At 44.8% G+C, this 14,001-nt stretch overlaps 1 protein-coding gene across 2 annotated transcripts in view; it reads right to left on the reverse strand.

The window, feature by feature from the left end:
• Positions 1 to 6,454: 6,454 nt before the first annotated feature.
• The window catches only part of LOC147886087 (uncharacterized), a 62,862-nt gene continuing 55,315 nt past the window's right edge, over positions 6,455 to 14,001 (reverse strand). For both annotated transcript variants that reach the window (XM_087395133.1, XM_087395132.1), the window contains exons 12-17: positions 8,616 to 8,696; positions 8,372 to 8,523; positions 8,165 to 8,270; positions 7,883 to 8,050; positions 7,444 to 7,783; positions 6,455 to 7,294 (exon numbers count right to left, since the gene is read on the reverse strand). In XM_087395133.1, coding sequence (XP_087251259.1) covers positions 7,143 to 7,294; positions 7,444 to 7,783; positions 7,883 to 8,050; positions 8,165 to 8,270; positions 8,372 to 8,523; positions 8,616 to 8,696 — 999 coding nt within the window. In that variant the 3' untranslated portion in view covers positions 6,455 to 7,142. The remainder of the gene's footprint in view (positions 7,295 to 7,443; positions 7,784 to 7,882; positions 8,051 to 8,164; positions 8,271 to 8,371; positions 8,524 to 8,615; positions 8,697 to 14,001) is intronic.

The following is a 14,001-nucleotide window of genomic DNA, read 5'->3' on the forward strand; positions in this document are numbered from 1 at the left end:
CTCCCAGCCGTGCACTCCTGTGAGAGAAGCTTCGATGGCGATTTGGAAACAGTAGAGGACGGAGGCTGGATGCTAAGGAATCAGGGTTGCTATAGCCGGTGATGAATATGGGCTTCACAGGCTTGCTCTTATATAGCCACCAGTCGTAGTCGGTTATACTCAATTGGGAAACCGACCCAGTCCGCCCAAACCGGTCGACTGGAGGTCGGTCCCAAAATAAGCCACCGACCACACGATAGAACCATGGTGCAGAATAGAGCAACTAACCTATGGTTTTCGTTCGGCCCACAGCCATCCGGGATCATCTGGGGCTCCAAATGGGACCCGCAGCCCAAGAGTGGGCTGCCCCGGGAAATGCTCCGTCTACCCTCAGTGCAGTCAGTCATGGGATGCCTTCCCGCACTTGCATGTAGCCTAGTTGGCAGTGTTCCAACTCTATTTGAAGCCGTCTAGCCATCAGGACACACATGGTCTCCATCTGGTGTCCAAACTAGGACCTACCGGATAACCGAGCTACTCAAATGCCTTCTCCTTATATGGGGGGCTTACAAGTAGAGTTAGCTGGTTCCCGCATAGTTACACGAGAGTGGAGCATTGATATCTAACACCCCCCCTCAATGTCCATCCGCAAGTGAACTTACTTTTTCGGTCTAATGCCAAGTCGATGAAGATGCCTCTCCAGCAAGTCTCTTCCAAGAGCCTTCATGAAGATGTCCACAGCATTCTCTGTAGTCGGATAGTATACCAAGTTGACCTCTCCATCCATGATGAGCTCGTGTACAAAGTGATATTGAATCTCAATGTGTTTTGTGCGAGCATGGAACATAGGGTTCTTTCCAATCACCATGCAACTCTGATTGTCACATGATAACTGCGTATGCTTGTTCTGCACTGCACCCATGTCCCCTAAAATCCTCCTCAATCACACTGCCTCGCAAGAAGCAAAGCATGCTGATTTGTACTCAGCCTCGGTAGAAGAAAGAGCAATTGTTGGTTGCTTCTTGCTGACCCATGACACAGCTCCAGATCCAAGTGAGAAACTCAGTATCTCTCCAGCATACTTCAGCTGTGAAATAAAGATCTGTTTTGGCTCTTGCCAAACTTCAATCCCCAAACAGAAATGCATCAGTCCGAGGTCTGTCATTTCAAACTCTCTTCCTAGCAAATGCTTTGTCTGCGAGATCGTTTCTTCATGGTTCCCTGTTATGACAAGGTCGTCCAAATAAAGGACCACGATCATACACCTGCCTCCTTCTCTGAAGATATACAGATTTGCATCAGATGGACTCGTCCTGAACCCATTTTGCAAAAAGCAGGCATCAATCCGTTGGTACCACGCTCATGGGGCCTGTTTCAGCCCATAGAGTGCCTTCTTCAGTTTATAGACTTTACCTTCTGAATCGGGGATCACAAAACCTGGTGGTTGTTCCACATATATCTCCTCCTTGAGATCTCCATTCAGAAAGGCGGATTTTACATCCATCTGAAATACGGGCCAACTTCCCTGGGCTGCTAAAGCCAAAACACCGCGAATTGTGGTTAGTCGAGATGTGGGAGCAAAAGTATCTTGATAATCAAAACCATGTACCTGTGCGAATCCTTTTGCCACGAGCCGAGCCTTGTACTTATCCAACGTGCCGTCGGACTTGTACTTAGTCTTGTATACCCAGTTGGTGCCGATTACCTTGCGTTTTGGTGGTCGATCCACAAGGTCCCAAGTGTTGTTCTTCATTATGGAGCCATACTCCGACTGCATAGCCTCCATCCACCTATCATCACCCTGTGCCTCTTCAAGACACTTGGGTTCATCAACACGGATCACCTCTGTTATCAAAGCGTAGTTGACCAAGTGTTCCTGCATCCTTCTTTGCTCCTCTAATCTCTTGGACCGGCGGTGTTTGGATGGTTCCTCCTCAATGGCTGGAGGTTCTCTGCCATCCAAAAGCTGCTTTACCCACTTCGAGAATGGCCGTCGCTGTTGTGGTTCTGCAGGCTCTTCTTCCTCTTCTTTATCTTGAATCCTCCCAAGCACTATTGGGGGAGTTCAGTCTACAGTTGGTGGTTGTACTGGATGGATATCCTGGTCCTGGTTGTCTGGGAAGGAAGCATCCTCCTCCAATTGATGCGGCTGTTCTGAGGCAGCCACATCGCGACTTACTATTACCTTCTTGGTAATAGGGTTATAGAGACGGTAACCCTTCGCCTCTTCACTGTAGCCCAAGAAAATACACTTCTGGCTCTTCGGTTCCCATTTAGTCCTGTTAGCATCAGGGACATGCACGAAACAGTCACATCTAAAAACTCTGAAATGTACAACTGAAGGTTTCTTATTAGAAAAGGCCTACAGTGGAGTCATCCCATTCACAGCCTTCGTGTAGCTACGATTCAGAATGTAAACTGCCGTGTTCCATGCTTCAGTCCAAAAAGTCTTTGGCAAATATTTCCCTTTCATCATACTCCTGTCTATTTCGCAGATGACGTGCATCTTGCGTTCTGCTACTCCATTTTGCTGTGATGTATATGGCGGGGGTTTCTGTCTCTTGATCCTGTGACTTTTGCAGTAACTTTCGAATTTACTTGATATGAACTCACCACCTCTATCTGATCTCAACTTCTTCACCTTCCTCCCCGTTTCTTTCTAGACCATTACATGCCATTCTTTGAACTTACTAAAAGCCTCATCTTCAGTCTTCAAGAAGTATATCCATATCCTTCTACTGTAGTCGTCGATCAGCGTCATGAAGTAGTAGAAACCACCCAAAGCTTCTGTCTCCATCTTTCCGCAAAGGTCCATGTGAATGAGCTCTAGAGGAGCCTTTGCCCTGCTGGCCTCTTTAGGAAAGGGCTACCGATGCCGCTTGCCCATCATGCAAGCTTCAAATACTCGGGCAGATCTGTAATTTCGGGTAGGTCTGCAATCATTCCACTTTTATGAATCTCCTTTAAAGAACTAAGGTTTAGATGACCAAACCTCTCATGCCACAGCTTAGTGTTCTTCACATCGGCTCGAGCACTGAAAGCTGAGAGTTCGTAGATGTTGTTGCGCCGTGTACCTTTACCAACGACCTTTCCTTGAAGATCTAGAATTTGTGCACCATTCTTATCGAATTGAACTTTGAGGTCCCGATCCCTAATCGCAGAAACGGACAAGTTCCTCTTGATATCTGGCACATAAAGAACATCGGACAACTGTTTTACAACTCCATTTGACTTGAGAGCAATCGTACCTTTTTCTTTTAATGGACATTTTGCATCATTGCCGACTGCTACCAGGATGTCATTCCCTACCGGATGTAGAGAGGTATACCAATCCTTTCGACTGGTCATGTGGCGTGATGCACCACTATCAATAATCCAAGGTTCATCCGCAGGTACATGAACTACCTCCGTGCAAATCTCCTCAATTGCTACGAACACCTCTACTGGTACTCCCTGCGCGCTGTTGCTGGACTCTTTCTTTACTCCGTTCTCATCTGCAATATTCTTCCGGCACTCATTATGCTTGTGCCCTGCCTTGTTGCAATAGAAGCACTTGATCTCCATAACAAGACCATTGTACTTTGGTGGGAGGATCCGTATGCACCTTCATGCTAGATTCTCGCTGGTGATGGTGATGCCAATCGCAGTCATCTGATCACGCAGATTCTTCACCCTGGTGATGAACTTCTCTGCCATTTCAGACTCAGACAGTTTCTCGTTCGCGAGTTGAGTCTCCAGATTCTAAATCCGCGTCTGATTCGTGGTCTCGTACTGGTTTTTCAAGATCGTCCATGCCTCCTCCACTGTGGTGACATGTTGAATTAACGCCATGACAGAATCACTTACACTGCAGACAATAGAACACATCGTATCTGCATTTCTTCTTGTCCACGCGAGAATCTCATCCGCAGTTGGTACTATCTGTTGTGCTGCATTGGCTGAATTCGATCTCGCAACCAGCTTCAGGTCCACCCCAGTAGTAGTATCCCAAAGCTCGTATGCACTTAGGATGGTCTTCATCTTGAACTTCCAGAGTGGATAGTTAGTGCCGTCCAACTTTTCGCTTTCGTCGAACGGTGGGATAAAGTCTTGCGGACTAGGCCATCTCTCACAATCTGCACGCAAACAGAAACACACTAGCAAATCTTCTTGCTAGTATCCAAGCTCTGATACCATGTAAGAAAACAATACAACGTCTGTGCTCAACAAATAACAGGATCTCGTATGCAAGAGAGAAAAGCAGATAGTATGGAGAATCAAAAATTTGATTACTGCAGAACTGATACAATAGATGGCGCTGCCTCCCAGTTGTGCGCTCCTGTGAGAAGCTTCGATGGCGATATGGAAACAGTAGACGGAGGCTGGATGCTAAGGAATCAGGGTTGCTGTAGCCAGTGATGAATATGGGCTTCACGGGCTTGCTCTTATATAGCCACCAGTCGTAGTCAGTTATACTCAATTGGGAGACCGACCCAATCCGCCCAAACCGACCCTGGAGATCGGTCTCGAAATAAGCCACCGACCACACGATAGAACCGTGGCGTAGAATAGAGCAACTAACCTACAGTATCCGTTCGGCCCATAGCCATCCGAGATCTGGGGCTCCAAACGGGGCTCGCACCCCGAGAGTGAACTGCCCTAAGAAATGCTCTGTCTACCCTTAGTGCGGTCGGTCATGGAATGCCTTCCCGCACTTGCATGTAGCCTAGTTGACAGTGTGCCAACTCTATCTGAAGCTGTCCAGCCATCAGGCCACACATGGCCTCCATCTGGTGTCCAAACCAGGACCTACCGGATAACCGAGCTACTCAAATGCCTTCTCATATGGGAGGCTTACTAGTAGAGTTAGCTGGTTCCCGCATAGTTACACGAGAGTGGAGCATTGATATCTAACAGAAACAACACGTGCCCATGATTTGTAACAAGGTGAAAGATATCTAATCATTCATAAGGCCTGTCCAAGATCAAAAAAGCTAAAAAGAATTCAATGCAAATGGTCTATAGGAAGACTGGAGATAAAGAAAGGAGGGAGAGAGAGAGATAGAGGATTTCAAGGGAAAGAAATAGAAAGTGGTGAGTTGGATCAATCATAAAATTTAGGACTTTCGAAAAAGAAAATTCTCAATTTTGGCTTTCACTGAACCCACGTCAGTCACTATACCCTTCCCTCCTGGGGTAGGCCAAGAAGAAGAAGAAGAAGAAGAGCAAGAGGAAGAGAAAGAGAGAGAGAGAGAGAGAGAGAGAGAGAGAGAGAGAGAGAGAGAGGGAGGGAGCGCGGGAGGGGGGGGGGAAATCATGGGGCCATAAATGGAAACTTAGCTCCAAGCTGTGAGACAAAGAGAGAGAGAGAGAGAGGGAGAGCTGAGTTCCCTCAATTGTTCGAGCACCAAATGAGAGAGAGAGAGAGAGAGAGAGAGAGAGAGAGAGAGAGAGAGAGAGAGAGAGAGAGAATTTTTGCATAGAGTGGAAACCGAGTTCCCTCAATTGTTTGAGCACCAAATCATGAGAAATGAGATGGGCCATAACCTCGTCGACCTTGTACTGCTTGGCATCCGCCTTTTTTTTCTCCGACTCAAGGACTTCCCTGATACTTGGGATCCATGGTTAGGCCGGTCCATTCCACACCCTATCTTGGCTTTCTTTTGCATTTGAGGGTGATGAAAAGCTTCAATTTGAGAGAGAGAGAGAGAGAGAGAGAGAGAGATGGAGCCATAAATGGAAATTTAGCTTCTTAGAAGCACCATCACTAAGAGAAGAAGAAGAAGAAGAAGAAGAAGAGAGAGAGAGAGAGAGAGAGAGAGAGAGAGAGAGTAAATGATGGGGCCATAATTGGAAATTTAGCTTCTTAGAAGAAACACCATCACTAAGACCTAACCAGGGGTAGGCCAAAAAGCTTACACATTTCATATTTATTTCAACGCTATGTCTATGTTGTAAGGCATTTAGCAATTGTTTCGATGTCTTGCCATGTGATTAGACAGCCATAATTGCTAAATTAAAATGCTGATGTGATTAGCACGAATAAGTGTATGCAAGTATGAGCTATGAATAAGCTTTGAGAGTCCAAGAGTATGGGTAATGTACATGTAGTAAATTTTTCTCCTCTTCTTTATTGAGGATTTGTGGAGAGACACGAGTAATACTAAATTCTCTCTTTCCTCAGGATTGCGAGTCACCTACAATAATGGCCATAAAATACATTTATGAAAAGTCTTGACCTAATTATGAGAGATAAACCTTGGAGTTCTTGAGTTAACCTTTGGTTTGACTTCGTCCTTGAGTACTATTAAACGATTTAAGGCAATACATTATATATGAATCAGAGGACCTGAGGTAGAATAAACCCAGCACTTAGACTGTATCCCATGTACTCCACAAGTACATAATGTCAAGCAAAGATAAACACCACCAAATAAAACATACGTAAAGCTGGTCACTCGTCTGTATCCCATGAACTCCAGTTAAGTACGCAATATAAAGCAAAGATAATCAACACTGAATAAAATGTATGGGAAGCTGGTCATTTGCCTGAAAACAAAAGACAGCAGAGACTCTGCATAATCAACGATAGAATATATATATAGTGGTCGAACTCTCCATCCAACAGACACCAGCCCTTGCTCAAAGTGTCAACATGTTTTGAATTTAATGACATGAAGCACAAAGATGCAAGAAAAGAGCCTGGATATAGGAAAATGGCAAAGGCCCCCCAAAAGTTGAGGGCTAACACATAGGCCATCCAAACAAACAGCTTGGCTGGTACAGTCTCTCTTTGCCATTTGGTTCCACCTGATTGCAATGTTTCTTTGGGATTCATCAAACCCCGTTACTCCATCTTTTGGTTTTGGATCCTTCTGACAAAACCCCTCGTGTGCACCTTCAACTGGCAGTACCCATTTTCCTATGATGGAGGTTAAAGTCCTCAATCCAGCACAGCGATGTCACCTGAACAGTCTAAATGTGCAAGCGCAAAGGCTTCTTTAATTCCATGGGCCAGTATACAACTATGGCACAAAAGGCCCTGGGAAACATCATATGGCACAGATACATAAATGAAGGATAAGTCATGGCTACAATGAGTTACTTGCACATCAATTAGATGTGAACACAACCATGGACATGTAATAAGGACAGCATGCTTGTCTATCATCCCTATGTGTCTATCAGCCAGGAGTGTCATCAGCCCTATGCTTGTCTTTCGCTTTGAAACAGACATCCAACTTTCTCTTCCCACCACGCCTAGGTTTACTTTTCCTTCTGACAACCACTATCAATGAGCTTGCAACGCACATAACCTTTGTTGCAAACCTCGTACCTGCATAAACAAATTGAAAAGGGAAAACAAAGGTGATCCTATATAATATTACAAAAGCTATGACAGGGTGAAAAAGACAAACAGATGCCTTCTCCAGCACAGTACTAGAACCTTGCACTGTAACTCTCGCACCAAAACCTTGTCCTTACCAAGAGAAAATATGACGGTCTCTTTGTACCCTTCATCGCGGCCTAAGGGTGTCAGAGCATCACGCTCTGATCCAACTACACCAACGAACCCTCCTTTCATAGATGTTCTCCAAGAATGCACTTTACCACACTCGGAAATTCCAGCACACATGCCTGCGCCAATTGAGACCTGTTTAAGCTTGTCGCCATTTGCAATGCTTGGACCCTGCCCATAAATTGGGGTTGCAGGTACATTGTAAACGCCAGCTGCAGGATTCGGAACAGCATGTGTCCACTGATGCACATCTCCATCATTTGTGAGGGCAATAAAATCCTCACCATAACATCCCACATCAACAACCTGCAAGGACTTGAAGGTGAGAAACGATAGTGTCTTAAGACAGGAATACTAAGCATACATGCGAATAACCAATTGTTACAGGCACAACAGGTTAAGTACCTTTCGCCCAACCAGTGTACCTACAGCAGGCTGACACATAGAAAAAGGTGAGGACCATTTACTAGCAAAACTTGATGATATTGAGTTTGAACCAGGATAATAGCCTTGTCCCCATGTCCAAGCCCGACCATCATCTGTCATTATTATAGCATGATAGACTCTGCCACACTGATCAACAAAAGAACATTGTTGCAAGAAGCACAGTGGAGCTCCAATTGATTTAACAATATAATAGAAGTTCTTTTCTCTGGAACAATATACTGCCTAATAAAACATACATACCTGGATCTTTACAGGCTTGCCTGTATAGCCTGTCACAAGATTGACCTCTTCCATGTAATCTCTAGTAGCTGATCGGATATAGACACGATCAGTATCGGTGATGTACCTGCACAAAAATATGAACTCACTGGCACGTGATAGCAAAGGCAGCAATCACAACTTAAGTCACAGCAACCTTGCAAAAAAAAAACTGAGACCATTATTTACCCCACAAAAGGAGATTCGTCAGCAGCTTCGACCATTCCCACACTAACTTGTACAATTTTACCGACATCGTCTAAAGAGTCTGAGTTAGACTGCAGAAGGGCATCCCTCAGCCCTGGATGGCGTGGTTCATCATCATATTGATAAGTGTGCACCTAAATGCAGCATTCTTGAATATTTCAGCTTTACATAAGCAAAGAAATTATACTCACACAAGATAAAGCAATGCCAATACATTGTCACTAACCGGCTCATGAGGTTGTGACCCTTGAAGAATAACATCCTCGCCATTGCTACAGACTGCAACCAAGTAAAAAGGATCTGGCACCTGTAAGCAAAGTAAGCTTAGTCATGCAAATATCTGCAATTTCAATTACTTGTTCAAAACCAACTGAAATCCATCTTCTTCCAGAAAATCATACATGAATTGAAAGACAAGGCTGTTCACAAACACTTTCATTTGTCAATCGTGGTTTCATCAGTAAAAGCTTTCCCAAAACCGCAGCCCGCACATGTCTTCCAAGACAGTAATATTTGGAACAATGAGAGAGAGATGTGACACCAACACCCACAGCTCACCAGTAATAATAAATCAATGAAAACCCTCAACTTTGGGCTTCACTTCTAGAGATTTAGCAATCAGAATTGAGCCCCAAATTTATCCTTGCCCAAACAGACAGAGAGATCCACGTTAGATAGAAAAGGAGGGAAAGAGGGATAATGGCACGGGATTGGTTTCCCCCCCCCACCCCCAAATTTAACGAGCCTTCTATTCATCTTCAATAGAAATCAGCAATCCAAAGGTGCTGATCATGGGGAAGGAAAACAAACAATTGGCTGTCTAAAACCAGCCTTTTCAAGAGAACCCAGCTCACTGCCTAGGAAATCTCTGGAACAGGGGCTAAAAGCCAGGGTGGAGGTCTATACACCCAGGGAATACCTCTCGCGGTAACGGCATAAAAGTCCAAGCTTTGCACAAACACTCCCGCTTTTCAGCGGTTGCTCTAGAACCGGGAGTCTCACGCTCCCATATGGTATGCAAAGTGTAGATAATATCCTGCCGGATGGCAACTAGGGTGGCCGTTGGAGGAACCTGATGGTCTCCCATCACAAAACTGCAATGGGCAACCCTGATGTTCCAAGCAATGATGCTGCACATTGTCTCCCATACGTTATCCTCTAGAGAAGACGGAGGGCGAACTGGCCAAAACCACTGCCTTGGATCCTACTGAATCTCTCTAAGAGGCTAGCCCTCCCATAACAAAGGCGCCAGCTCGCCCCCTCCTGTCCCGTCAAAATTAGAATTGGTTCAATGGTCCAGTTCTTGCCCAAGCGGCCTACCACTTGGACCCTTTGCCACTTGAGCAAATCCAAACTCCGTCTATGTCTGGGTCTCTCACAGTCTCTGGCCGAAGACGGCCAAAACTGGATCTTGAGAGGCACCCCAGTCCTCGAGGATTGTTCGTACCAGTTGTGGAGGACCAAGGCACTACGCAATCCCTTCTCATGTCTCAGGGATCAAGACCTCAATCTTCTTCATTCGGGTGCCTACCCCTCTTAGATGAGAAAGTATCTAACCTCGTGCCTCTACATCCACGGAAAGTGTAGGATCGATAGGCAAAGAGAGAGTGCAGGTTACAAAGAGTCGATAGAGTCTATCACGTCAAATCTTAGATAATGAAAAAATCTTAGTACAAGGTGGGTTACGCGCAATGGCCAAAGCACTCTGGCTGTCAATGTAGACAATAGTGGAGGATGTCTGGCAAATACCAAGATCTGTAAGTAACTGTCGAAGCCAAACACACTCTACTGTAGCGGTGAAAGCTGCCCTGTACTCAGCCTCACAGCTAGACGTGGCAACTATTGGTTGCTTCTTGCTGAGCCAAGAGATACATGAATTGCCAAGCAAAAAACAATTGCAAGTATGTGACACTCTGGTGTCGGAACATCCTACTCAGTCACTATCCGTGTAAGCATGCATGGTAAGTGAACCCTGATCACCATAGAAGAGGGCTAAATCCTCAGTGCCTCTGAGATATTTGAAGACTCTCTTCACTGCCTGCCAATGCTGTGAACTGGGCATGTGCATGAATCTGCTGAGCTGAGATACTGCATACTGCAAGTCAGGTCTGGTGTGACATAAATAAATAAGGCTTCCAATAGCCTGCTGATAAAGAGTGATATCACATGGTGGGCTCCCATCATGAGCTGAGAATTTGAAGCCAGGGTCCACTGGAGTAGATATTGGCTTGCAATCCTCAAACTGAAAACGATCAAGGAGCTGTCCAATATACTTGGACTGAGACATCATGATACCCCCCTCAACATGAGCAAACTGAATGCCCAGATAATAATGGAGCCGTCCCATGTCTGACATGTCAAAAATCTGCTACAAATCAGCCTTGAAAGCTGCAATTTGCTGAGTATCTGGGCCCGTGATGAGCATATCATCCACATATAAAATCAGCACTAAAAAATCAGATCCACTCCCACTGACATAAAGAGTGGGTTCTGTGGGACTATTCTGACAACCAAGGGATAGTAAGTGTGCATGAATTTTGGCATACCATGCCTTGGGTGCCTGCTTCAAACCATAAAGGGCTTTTCTAAGCCGGCATACCTTATTTTCAAAATTAACAACCTCAAAGCCAGGAGGTTGTGTGACATAAACTTCTTCCTGCAGATCCCCATGAAGAAAAGCAGTCTTGATGTCAAGTTGGTGCACTTGCCAATGATGATGGGCTGCAATGGCAATGACACATCTAATGGTAGTAATCCGGGATGTGGGAGCAAATGTCTCCTCAAAGTCAATGCCTTGTTGTTGGGCATACCCTTTTGCAACAAGGCAGGCTTTCTATCGATCTATGCTGCCATCAGATTTCCTTTTTAATTTGTAGACCCACCGCGTTCCAATGGCATGCTTGCCAGGAGGGAGATCTACTAATTCCCATGTGTCATTTTTGGCAATAGATTGTAACTCAGCTTTCATTGCATCCATCCACTCTTTGCTGTCAACAGCATCTTTATGGCACAAAGGCTCTTCATTGCAAGCTGTAGCAAGGAGTGCAAACTCAAGAAAGTGACCATGCTATCTGTTCCCTGATCTTGTCGGGGCAGCAAAAGGCTGATTTTGTTTGCTGTCCCTCAATGTATCAAGAAGCCATCTGGGAACTTGCCTTTGCTATCTATTGACAGCTCTTTCTTCAATGACTGCATCATGAGTAGTGGGATCATTTTGTGCCGGAAGAGAAACCTGCAAATCAGCATGAGGTTGCGGCCGATTATTGCTTAGTGGAGGGCCTGCAGGAGGCTCGTGTTGCTGGTTAAAATCCTCTTCTGATGATGGCAGAGGTAACCAAGATTTAAAGGCATCAAACATGTCGACATCTGGCTTTGCTTTGCAGTCCACAAGAGGAGAAGCTGAATGTTCAGCAAAGATCACATCTTTACTGACAATAATCTTCCCACTATTTGGTTGATATAACCGATACCCTCTGCTCTCCTCGCTGTAACCAATAAATATGCATTTGATTGCCTTGTCATCAAGCTTATGTCTCAGCTGAGATGGTACATGAACATATGCAAGAGACCCAAAAACTCTCATGTGTGAAAGTGAAGGCTTCCTGCCTTTCCATGCTTCATAAGGTGTAATAGTCTTCAATGCCCATGTAGGTGATCTATTCAGCACATAGTTGGCACACATTACAGCATCAAGCCAAAATTTATTGGGTAAAGACTTGGCCTTAAGCATGCATCTGGCCATCTCCATTGTGGACCTGTTTTTCCTTTCAGAAACAGGATTCTGCTGAGGAGTGTAAGGAGTAGTGCATGAGTGAATAATGCCCCGTGAAGACAGAAATGCATCAAACTCCTTTGACATATACTCTTTCCCCCCCCATCTGTGTTGAGGGTGACAAGCTTGCGTCCAGTTTCATTCTCAACCATATTCAGCCATCTCTGAAAGCATAAGAAAACTTCAGATTTGGCCTTTAAAGGATATACCCAACAATATCTTGTGAAATCATCAATAAGAGTCATGAAATACTTATACCCCCCAATGGCATTTGTCCTCATTGGGCCACAGACATCACTGTGTACTAGCTGCAATTTCCTTTGTGAGAGTTTTGGACAATTCTTTTGAAAAGGAAATCGATGCATCTTACCCAAAAGACAACCCTCACACACATGTTTGGAAACTCTACGAGTCTGAGGTACATCATTTGCCATCTGTTGTGAATGTAGCTTTGCAAGAGCTCTATAATTGAGATGGCCCATTCTCTCATGCCAAAGATGACTTTCAGCAAGCTGTGAATCTGAAATAGCCAATGCTTCAATAGAAAGTGCAGCTGAATGATGATCAAGGTGATAAAGCCCTTTTTGCAAAGTGCCAGTGAGAACTATGGCATTATCATCACGAAGATCATAAACTAGACATCTGTAGCCATCAAAAATTACTCTGAAACCTGAAGTAGCAATTGCTGAAATTGAAATCAAGTTGACTTCAATGCCATGCACAAAAAGAACATTTGTCAAAGTGACAGTATGGCTTGAAATGGATGTGAGCTGCACACCTCCAACTCCTTTTACAGCATATGAAGCATTATTAGCACATGTAACAGTCCCCCCTCGAGGTGCATCAGCTAAAGAATGAAACAACTGTCTGCAAGAAGTGACATGCTTGGAAGCACCCCTATAAAAGTACCAGGACTGAGCATCATTAGCAGTGAAGAATGCATCAGCTTGGGATGGATCAAATGAGCAATGGACAACCCATGCCCAATCATCCTGAAGAGCATGCGCATGTGAAGCATCTTCTGGCTCATGGGATTCAATAGCATGAGAGGCATTAACTGTCAATCCTGCTTTCTTTTTCTCTGAAGCAATGCGCTTCCTGCATTCTAAAATGTCATGTCCAAGCGACAATAGTTGCATCTTTTCTTCTTTACCTTATCTGCTGTATTTTTTTATGCATGGGAGGAATTGCAGCTGCTATGTGCAGATTTTGGCTTGCCCATAGGCTTGGAAGCCTTGCCTCTTTGTGTCTGCTGTGAAGCAAATGCATGATCAGGAACAATGGCTTGTCTATTAGCTCTACTTTGCTCTTCCTGCGAAAGCAAAGTAACTAGCTTATCAAAAGAATAGTGGTCTGGATTACCCATGGCCACTAATCGAAGGGTTGTAGCAAACCCTTGATATGTATCTGGCAGTCCATTCAATGTGGTACTGACAAGCTGTGAATTTGACACCACCTCATCAATGTTAGCAAGCTGTTCCATGAGGTCCTTGACCTTTGTCAAGTATGCATCCATTGACTCACCTTCATTCATACTGACTTCCTGTAATTGCCTTCTCAAATATGCAACACGAGCTTCATTGCGAATCTGATAGAGAGAAGCCAATTGCTGTCCTGCAAGACCGGATGTGTGGAATAATGATTCTCTTGCATGATAAAGCAATGCATGAATGTGCATTTGCATCTCTTGCATCCCATCTTGACTGTTCTTGAGTTGGAAGAGCAGCAACAGGAGTGCTAGAGGAAGAGGCATCAGGAGGAGTACCCCATGCAGAAGGACCAGCACTAGAGGCAACCACTGTAGCATTGGCTGGCCTCAGATCAGCCTCAGAAACAATAT

This window comes from Dipteris shenzhenensis, chromosome 24 (assembly GCF_047967505.1).
Source record: "Dipteris shenzhenensis isolate YYH24624 ecotype China chromosome 24, Dip_SZ_1.0, whole genome shotgun sequence".
NCBI classification, from domain to species: domain Eukaryota; kingdom Viridiplantae; phylum Streptophyta; class Polypodiopsida; order Gleicheniales; family Dipteridaceae; genus Dipteris; species Dipteris shenzhenensis.